General features: G+C 41.8%; 1 protein-coding gene and 1 long non-coding RNA gene across 2 annotated transcripts; one reads left to right on the forward strand and one right to left on the reverse strand.

The window, feature by feature from the left end:
* Positions 1–1,895, forward strand: LOC110503764. Its single transcript, XR_002470513.2, has 4 exons — positions 1–98; positions 468–565; positions 1,190–1,241; positions 1,486–1,895. It is a non-coding gene; the product is annotated as an uncharacterized LOC110503764 (long non-coding RNA).
* Positions 1,896–2,199: 304 nt separating this feature from the next.
* LOC110503763 (beta,beta-carotene 9',10'-oxygenase) lies at positions 2,200–9,360 on the reverse strand. Its single transcript, XM_036961925.1, has 12 exons — positions 9,237–9,360; positions 8,783–8,984; positions 8,444–8,655; positions 8,210–8,325; positions 6,513–6,615; positions 6,195–6,332; positions 5,794–5,954; positions 5,456–5,623; positions 3,542–3,679; positions 2,982–3,164; positions 2,731–2,841; positions 2,200–2,631 (listed from the first exon to the last, which is right to left on the reverse strand). Exons 1-12 carry the CDS (start codon positions 9,256–9,258, stop codon positions 2,473–2,475), a joined length of 1,713 nt encoding a protein of 570 aa, XP_036817820.1. The 5' UTR covers positions 9,259–9,360; the 3' UTR covers positions 2,200–2,472.
* Between the last annotated feature and the right edge of the window lie 281 nt (positions 9,361–9,641).

Consider the following 9,641-nt stretch of genomic DNA (forward strand, 5'->3'; position numbering starts at 1 on the left):
TGTGAACTGTAGCACGTCGTGAAATTGATGGAACGTTCTGATTGGCTCGCGCAAAACACTCGGAATTCGAATTTGGCAAACCAAACGGATACGCAAAAGTAAGTATACTTTTCAAATGTTTTAGGTAGCTAGCTAATCAATTTATCATAACATCATTTTTGTTAATTACCTCGATAGATTACCTTGAAATAAATTAAGGATGTGTTTAAGTTAAACATGTTAGCTAACTAGTGATAAGGCCCTGCCAGCTACCGTTGGTTAACCAAACTTTAGCTAGCTAGTTAGCAGTGTTTGTTAGTTGAGGTCAGCTGTGCTGATTCTGCAGCTGGTAGAATGTTGTTAGTTATCTGCAATTGTTCAGTTAGACAGGCGCATAAACATTACCCAACGTTAACATGTTACAGTGTTAAAATGTAGTCTCTCATCAGCCATTGTAGCTAACCACACCTCTCCACGTAACTTTTTAGAAAGCAGTGAGGAACTTAAGTGACCATTGCCAGGCAGAGTGATGCCACCGACAGGGAGGGGAATGGACAACAAAGGCCCCCAAAAAATGGCACAAGAGGTCAGAAAATGCTGCAGTTTTGATGTTATCTGCTGGAAAAGTACTCCCTGGGGCCATCAGAAAAACATGTCTTCCATCTACAATTGGGATAGCTAATTTACCTATTTCAATCTGTTCTCAACTCAGCCATATCAATTTTATATTAGCTAGTCCCTGCAAATCCATATTGATTGTAGTCATTGAGAGTTGTCTTTTCTCTTTCATTGCAATAGGTTGAACAAACATCTGCATATTGTGACAGTTCTCCAGCAAAAAATAAAAAAACACACAGTAGTAAAACACCAGCTTCAATCTCTTCAGATTTGTTTGAGGGTGCACTTGCAGGTATGCACATATTTGCATTGGGAATAATATTTCTCTGTTTCATAGATCAGAATGATAAATGTTTGGCTCAATTGATACCATAACTTATAGCTAATAATAGAATGTAGCTCAAGTGGTAGGGCATGGCGCTTGCAACGCCAGGATAGTGGGTTCAATTCCTGGAATCAGCCTTTCATAAGTTAATTCACTTGCTATGGGTAAAAGTGTCTGGTAAATGGCATGTATTATATATATTTTTTTTAAATGTGTTTGCTACAGAGAAATTGACATTGCTGCTCTTTATTTTCCTTCAAATGATAGGTGCAAATAGAGAGGTCAACATGCTATTTTCCAAATACTCTGAAGTGTTGAGGTAGGTACAACAAATGTAACGTGACAAACGTGTTGAACAGGTTTTCATTCCATTCTTTGTAATGTCAGACCACATGAGTTTAAATTTCAGTGCTTTGCCCACATCACATATAATGTTAAGTACCCAGGCAATTTTACTGCATACACACATTTTTTATTATGATTAACAAGCATTAAGTGAATATGCTTTTCTTGAAATCTGTACACACCATGTCGATCATACATAGTGCCTTTGTTTCCTACAGTGAGAGGGCTGCAATAGATGCTTCACAAGTTAGGGAGTTGGAAGACATATTGATGGAGGCCAGAAACTTGGAGTCACACCTGAAAGAGAAGAAAGATCACTTGAGGCGTACCTTGGCTCTAATTTCTGACAAACTGCAGGGATAGACTTGCTACATGGGCCTATGTGCTACAGACATTTGTAAATATTTCTTCACTGATCTCAATAAGTAACATGTCAGTACTTTTATTTTGACCTCTATGTATGCTTTTTAGGTTTACTGTCCTCACTCTTTATCCCACACTGGCAAACACAACGTGAGTGTGATTGTGGTTCATTTCTTTATAAATGACCTATTTATATTGAAGCATTGGGAATACTGTAGATCTAGGCCTATGTAGCCTACTGTAAACAATAAATAGGTTAAAAATATTGACGTTTCAGTGTCTGCAATAAGTTAAGCACTCATTTTTGAAAATGTATAAAATCAATGATTTTTACTTGAGACGGTGAAATATAGCCTAACCATTACCAAACAGGAAACTAACTTTTAGGTAGTAACTGTGTTGTGAGTGACCACAAGACGGTCACAAGAGTCAATGGAGTCAGTTCAGGCTGTAGGACTAATTAATCTGTGTATCACATGGAATATTGCGTGGTGTTATCATAGCCTATATTTCACTTTTTCCAATAGTATTTTTGAAATATTTATTACAAGCTTTTCGTTGGTGAGTGAACCAAATTATAAAAAATTTGCCCATGGCTTTTCTTAATACATCTTTTTTATTATAAGTTGTTTATATAGAGGTTTGATATATTCACAAAACAGGAGTGGATGTGGATGTAAATCTTACACTTATTTAAGAACATTAAACATTTTCTTTGTTTGCATGGAACTAACAAGTTTTTCACAGTGCTTTGAAAGTAAACTTCACAATAAGGTGTTTTGATGGTTATCCAGTCAATCAGAAAGGATACTTGGCAAGAAATGAAAGATGAACACAGTACTCTAATGTGCCTCCAATTTTCTTTCTAATAGATACCTTCTATGAGTCATAGTGGAGTTGAATGTCCCATGGAAACCATAGGGAATGTTCACAGGCACCTCCGCTCTGCCCAACTCTTTGAATGTCTTGGCATCCAAAACCAACAGGAATGTGCTCTTGTCCTGGAGAAAGGGAACATGCTTACATTAGGAGGCCAACATTGGGAGTTAGGAGAGCAACAATTGTTAACAAACAGGCAAAGGTGTTTAAGGGGGACTGACCTTTTTTGGAGTGATGACCACAGACATAATGACACCGTCATCCTCTTCTGTAGCGCCAGGCAAGGGTACAAAGACAGGCTCTGAAGGGTACAGTCCAGGATGCTCCCACACCTTAAAGAACAGCAGTGTGAAGGTCAGCATTGAATTTCCTATTCCTATTACATAGGCCTACATCACGCATCGCAATAGAGTACTGTGTTACTGATGCAGATATTCTTGAGTTTAAAAAAAAGGAATGAATGACATCCAACCTTCATTTTTTTGCCTTGGAGGTCCATCTTGATGAGAGTGTCTCCTACTAGATGTCTGAAACCACAACCGTAGAAGTAGCGATATGGTTTGGTGTTGTACTTGGCATAGTTGATTTGTGGGAACTCAAGACCACCATACGTATGGAGTTCCTCATCGTGCAGATCCTCATGTGTACAGAACACCTGCAGAGAGCGAGTTAATAAGGCTCTGATAGTGAATATTCACATAATGAGGGTAATCACAACCTTTTGTTTACTGAACTTGGACATTATTAAAAATGTAACTAGCTAAGTCAGTTAAGAACATTCTTATTTTACAATGACAGCCTACCCCGGCCAAATCCTCCCCTAAGCCGGACGACGCTGGGCCAATTGTGCTATGGGACTCCCGCTCACGGCCGGTTGTGATACAGCCTGGGATCGAACCAGGGTTTGTAGTGACGCCTCTAGTACTGAGAGGCAGTGCCTTAGACCGCTGCCCCACTCGGGAGCTTAGCTTAGTGATGTATTTCAGCAGTGATGTATAACAGAAGACTTGTGCATGATTATTATTCACACACCTTGTCCTTAGCAGTCTTGGTGGCAGTGGCGGTACTGTCAGGGCGTATGTTCAGATTTTGCCCACAGGGTGTCTCCTTGTCTACGTTGAGAGGCAAAACAAATCGCCGGGGAAACACTCTGCACATAGTGTTGTATACCTAATTTGAACAAATAAACATATTTTCAACCTCAAGCAGTTCACATGTAGGATTCCTGATCCTACACTTACAGTGCATTCGGAAAGTATTCAGACCCCTTCACTTTTTCCACATTTTGTTAGGTTACAGCCTTATTCTAAAATGTATTTCAATTTTTTTTTCTCAATCTACCTAAAAAAAACCATAATGACAAAGCAAAAACAGTTGTATTTATTTTTATTTACATAAGTATTCAGACCCTTTACTCAGTGCTTTGAAGCATATTTGGCATCGATTACAGCCTTGAGTCTTCTTGGGTATGACGCTACAAGCTTGGCACACCTGTATTTGGGTAGTTTCTCCCATTCTTCTCTGCAGATCCTCTCAAGCTCTGTCAGGTTGGATGGGGAGCGTTGCTGCACAGCTATTTTCACGTCTGTTCAAAGATGTTCGGTCGGATTCAAGTCTGGGCTCTGGCTGGGCCACTCAAGGACATTCGGAGACTTGTCCCAAAGCCACTCCTGCGTTGTCTTGGCTGTGTGCTTAGGGTCGTTGTCCTGTTGGAAGTGAGCCTTTACCCCAGTCTGAGGTCCTGAGCGCTCTGGAGCAGGTTTTCATTAAGGATCTCTTTGTACTTTGCTCTGTTCATCTTTATCTCGATCTTGACTAGTCTTCGAGTCCCTCCCACTGAAAAACATCCCCACAGCATGATGCTGCCACCACCATGCTTCACCATAGGGATGGTGTCAAGTTTCCTCCAGAAGTGACACTTGACATTAATCCAAATTATTTAATCTTGGTTTCATCAAACCAGAGAATCTTGTTTCTCATGGTCTGAGATTCTTAAGGTGCCTTTTGGCAAAGTCATCCAAAGGGGCTGACATGTGCCTTTACTGAGGAGTGGTTTCCGTCTGGTTACTTTACCATAAAGGCCTGATTGGTGGAGCGCGGCAGAGACGGTTGTCCTTATGGAAGGATCTCTAGGAACTGTAGAGCTCTGTCAGAGTGGCCATCGGGTTCTTGGTCACCTCCCTGACCCAAGGCCCGTCTCCCCCAATTGCTCAGTTTGGCCAGGCGGACAGCTCAAGGAAGAGTCTTGGTGGTTACAAACTTCTTCCATTTAAGAATTATGGAGGCCACTGTGTTCTTGGGGACCTTCAATGCTGCAGAAACATTTTGATACTCTTCCCCAGATCTGTGCCTCGACACAATCCTGTCTCGGGCCTCTACGGACAATTCCTTTGACCTCATGGCTTGGTTTTTGCTCTGCCATCTGCCACCTGTGGGACCTTATATAGACAGGTGTGTGCCATTCCAAATCATGTCCAATCCATTGAAATTTACCACAGGTGGACTCCAAGTTGTAGAAACATCTCACGGATGATCAATGGAAACGGGATGCACCTGAGCTCAATTTTGAGTCTCATAGCAAACAATCTGAATACTTATGTAAATAAGGTATTTCTGTAAAACTGTTTTCGCTTTGTCATTATGGGGTATTTTGTGTAGATTGCTGAGAAATTATTTTTATTTAATAAATTTTAGAATAAGGCTGTAACAATGTTTTAAAATTCATGGGGTCTGAATACTTTCCGAAGGCACTGTATAACTAATGAACAAGCCATTATTAATGCTTTAAGTTATACAAAAAAAGTATATATTCTTCTGAATTCTAATGCATATAACTGTTTACAAATAATGGAATATGTATTTGTAGTTAGTAATAGTATTTGTAAATAGTTTATTAATGATTATTCATTGAAGTGGTTATACCCTTCAGTTTAGACTTATACTGACCTCGTCCAGAGCCTCTCCTGACTTGCGCATGTTCTGAACAATGTAGTTGTTGATGGCTTTGCCATCGTCTGCGGCACAGAGGTCCATAACCAGGAAGCCATCCTCCTCCCAGGCGTTGATCTGGTGGAATGTGGACAGCGCTTTGGCATGATACTTGACTGAGTTGAGCTGGAAGAGAATAAAGGATGTCAGTCATCAGAAATGAAATGTATAACTTAAAAGCAATTACTGTAGGCTTAGTATCCTTTGTCTCGTTCATAGCTTGTCATTTACCAAAACTTTCAACACGAATTGAGAGACTCCCAACAATTCAAGGGCGTTCTAGACCAAGGTCTTACCTTGCCTGTCTGCTTGTTAATCAAATGAAAGATGGTCTCAAGTTTAGGGTCCCAGTAGATCCCATCGCTGATACCCTTTCCTCTCAGCTTGCCTGTCACAATCTTCAAGAGGTCCATTTTGATAGGCTGCTCAATAAACACCACGTAATTCTCTGACATTGCTGAAATTGAATGAGCAGTATATCAATTGCCACTCTTTTGGAGTTGAGTCAGATCATATCAGTATTGATAGATCATTGCTGTGCATTCTGATTAACAAAAGGATGAAACATGACCATTTTGCTTTGAAGATGGTTTGTGGAGTGAGCCATCTACTGGTGAGAGGGTTTACATGAGAGGCTGTTTACATTAAATGTGTCATTAGCTATGGAGCCTCTGGAGGCTTTGTGTGGTCTGCTCACCAAAGCTGTGGTAGTATGAAGGTCTTGCCTTGTCCACTGAAGGAATAGAACAGACCACTGTAGCTCCCTCCAGGGTTTCCTCTGGGTTTTCTGGCATTGTCCTTGTCGGAGGCACACGGATGATATTGTAAATTGCACCTGAAAAAAAACACTGGTGGTTTTAGTTTTATTTGGAACCTGGAAAACTGACCTTTGACCAATTTTTGCAGGCAGATTTCAGGTTTAAGAGGTTTGTGTTTTGTCATTCTTAATCTGCAATTCTTTAGACTTAAGTGAAGGTGGTTAGTGAATGGGCAGGGTCTGATTCCTTTAACTTACCTTTAGCAGAGTAAGAATTCCCCATGTTGTATGTTGTACCATCAGGGTCTGTGTGGGGGTGGGCAGTGGCTCCATTGACCGCAATGAATTTGCTCCAGTCCACCTGTTAAGAGCATCAACAAAAATGAAATGTCTTGATAGGCCTTCAATCATCCAATCCTAAACTTGGCACACAAAAAAACATCCTTACTGTCAGCTGCGTTTATTTTCAGCAAACCTAACAAGATTCAACAACTGCGACCTAAACTGAACAAGTTCCACAGACATGTGACTAACAGAAATTGAATGTGTCCCTGAACAAGGGGGGGGGGGGGGTCAAAATCCCAAATAACAATCAGTATCTGGTGTGGTCACCAGCTGCATTAAGTACTGCAAGTGCATCTCCTCCTTATGGACTGCACCAGATTTGCCAGTACTTGCTGTGAGATTAGATCCGGGCTCTTCGCTGGCCATGGCAGAACACTGACATTCCTGTCTTGCAGGAAATCATGCACAGAATGAGCAGTATGGCTGGTGGCATTGTCATGCTGGAGGGTCATGTCAGGATGAGCCTGCAGGAAGGGTACCACATGAGGGAGGAGGATGTCTTCCCTGTAACACACAGCATTGAGATTGCCTGCAATGACAACAAGCTCAGTCCGATGATGCTGTGACACACCGCCTCAGACCAAGACGGACCCTCCACCTCCAAATCAATCCCGCTCAAGAGTACAGGCCTCGGTGCAACGCTCATTTCTTCGACAATAAACGCAAATCCGACCTTCACCCCTGGTGAGACAAAACCGCGACTCGCCTGTGAAGAGCACTTTTTGCCAGTCCTGTCTGGTCCAGCGACGGTGGGTTTGTGCCCATAGGCGACGTTGTTGCCGGGGATGTCTGGTGAGGACTTGCCTTACAACAGGCCTACAAGCCCTCAGTCCAGCCTCTCTCAGCCTATTGCGGACAGTCTGAGCACTGATGGAGGGATTGTGCGTTTCTGGTGTAACTCGGGCAGTTGTTGTTGCCATCCTATACCTGTCCCGCAAGTGTGATGTTCGGATGTACCGATCCTGTGCAGGTGTTTGTTACACGTGGTCTGCCACTGCAAGGACGATCAGCTGTCCGTCCTGTCTCCCTGTAGCGCTGTCTTAGGTGTTTCACAGTACGGACATTGCAACTCATTGCCCTGGCCACATCTGTAGTCCTTATGTCTCCTTGCAGCATGCCTAAGGCACGTTCACGCAGATGAGCAGGGACCCTGGGCATCTTTCTTTTGGTGTTTTTCAGAGTCAGTAGAAAGGCCTCTTTAGTGTCCTTAGTTTTCATAACTGTGACCTTAATTGCCTACCGTCTGTAAGCTGTTAGTGTCTTAACGACCGTTCCACAGGTGCATATTCATTAATTGTTTATGGTATATGCATGGGAAACAGTGTTTAAACCCTTTACAATGAAGATCTGTGAAGTTATTTTGATTTTTCGAATTATCTTTGAAAGACATGGTCCTGAAAAAGGGACGTTTCTTTTTTTGCTGAGTTTATAATGTAATAGGTCTCTTATTAAATATTTCAACGAAATCATTTGGTTATTTGTTTATACTTAATGGAACCCTTTGTACTGTATGAGGCTACTGTAGGTAGTGTTTGTGTAGATCTTTAAAAAGAAAAGGAAAAGCTACACACTAGTAGATCCGATGCAATATTTTATTAGCCAAGGCCTACCTTTTCCTTTGTCTCAAGTGTCTCAGGGTCCACCTTGTGCATGAAGTTGGTCTCCGTGCTCACATAGTAATCACCCTTGTACGTCACAAAGCTCACATTGTCATTATCTGACGCTTCTGTGGACCAAAGACCGTTTTCATGTGATTAGTACAACGTAAATCAATTCTCCGTCTCATATATTCTCCACTCTTTGACCTCAAACTCTTGAATTGCAGACTTGAACTGTAAACTCACTTGGCAGTTCGAACCGGGACAGAAAGCGTTGGAAGAAGTTCTTGCAGGGGTCTGGCATGGCCACAGTCCCGAATTCAGACACAACGATGCGGCTGTTCTCACTGTTAGCTGTGTAGCAGTCACTGCCCAGGAAGCGGCTCTTGTAGGTCACCTGACCTCCAGCGATTTTGAATTGATGCAGGAGGGCCATTCCATCAAACCAGTGGTTGAATCTGAGAAGCAGAAGAAATAGTTAATATAGTACAGTAATTCATTTCATATATGCAGCAAGTCATTTTTCTCCTCATTTGATTCTGGTTAAACATATATATATATATAGCTTGTTTAAGATATACTCACTTGTTATTACCAATCTCAAACTTTCCTGGTCCGTTTCTGAGGAAATTGCCATTAATCCACTCTGGGATAGTTCCACTGATATTAGTGCTGATGGCCTCTGGGGTCTCATCCACAGAAGCCACGATCTTCTCAATGCATGGCAGGCCGTGCACGTCTGTGTAATGATGATTCTTATTCTTCTTTGACTTAGTCTTTTTCAGGTCTGCAAGGGGAAACAGACAATATTATTACTCAAAACACCTGAAGACCTACAACAAAAAAACAGCAGATGGATATCAAAGCAGAACTATAAATTATTAAAGGAGCTTGTGAGGATTAATAGGCCTAAAATAAGTTACTCTCGAGAATCTTTTTTACAAACTGAATAATTATGTTTTAAAGATGAGATGAAAGGTCATTAGGCAATGTATGACTGCAAAAATGCTTTAACCCTCATTGGAGAACATCAACTTACCTGTAGAGCTTGGAGGTGACATTGCTGTCAGGATTGAGAATGTCTGTGGCTGTCTTGCTTGAAGGGAGTGCAAGTGATAGGACTCTTCTCATGTGAAGCTCCTGTGTGCCGCTTAGTGTAACGGGCTGAACTTTTATATGGTCGCTGTAGCGCAACCCTTTAGACCACGTGGTGGTTCTTACATAAGTCTTTGCAAAACAGAAGTTCTGTAAGCATAGCCGGGGGAGGTAGGGGTACTGAGGGTGCAGCAGCACCCCCTCAAATGTGCATTTTAAAAATATATATTAATAACGCAAAGTAGTGCACTGGGCATTTACTAGTCCTGTATTTCCCTGTCAGTGAAAGAATCACAGCATCCCCACCCCCAAACATCTTCCTGCGGTCAAAAAAGGACCCATGATTGAT

The sequence above is a fragment of the Oncorhynchus mykiss genome, chromosome 24 (assembly GCF_013265735.2).
Source record: "Oncorhynchus mykiss isolate Arlee chromosome 24, USDA_OmykA_1.1, whole genome shotgun sequence".
In the NCBI taxonomy this organism is placed as follows: domain Eukaryota; kingdom Metazoa; phylum Chordata; class Actinopteri; order Salmoniformes; family Salmonidae; genus Oncorhynchus; species Oncorhynchus mykiss.

Coding starts and splice junctions, on each gene's coding strand:
- LOC110503763 (XM_036961925.1), bottom strand. CDS start 9,258: ATGTCACCTCCAAGCTCTACAG. Junction 5,624..5,793: donor TTAACAAGCAGACAGGCAAG/GTAAGACCTTGG, acceptor ATTCTCTTCCAG/CTCAACTCAGTCAAGTATCA. Junction 2,632..2,730: donor TGGTCATCACTCCAAAAAAG/GTCAGTCCCCCT, acceptor CCCTTTCTCCAG/GACAAGAGCACATTCCTGTT.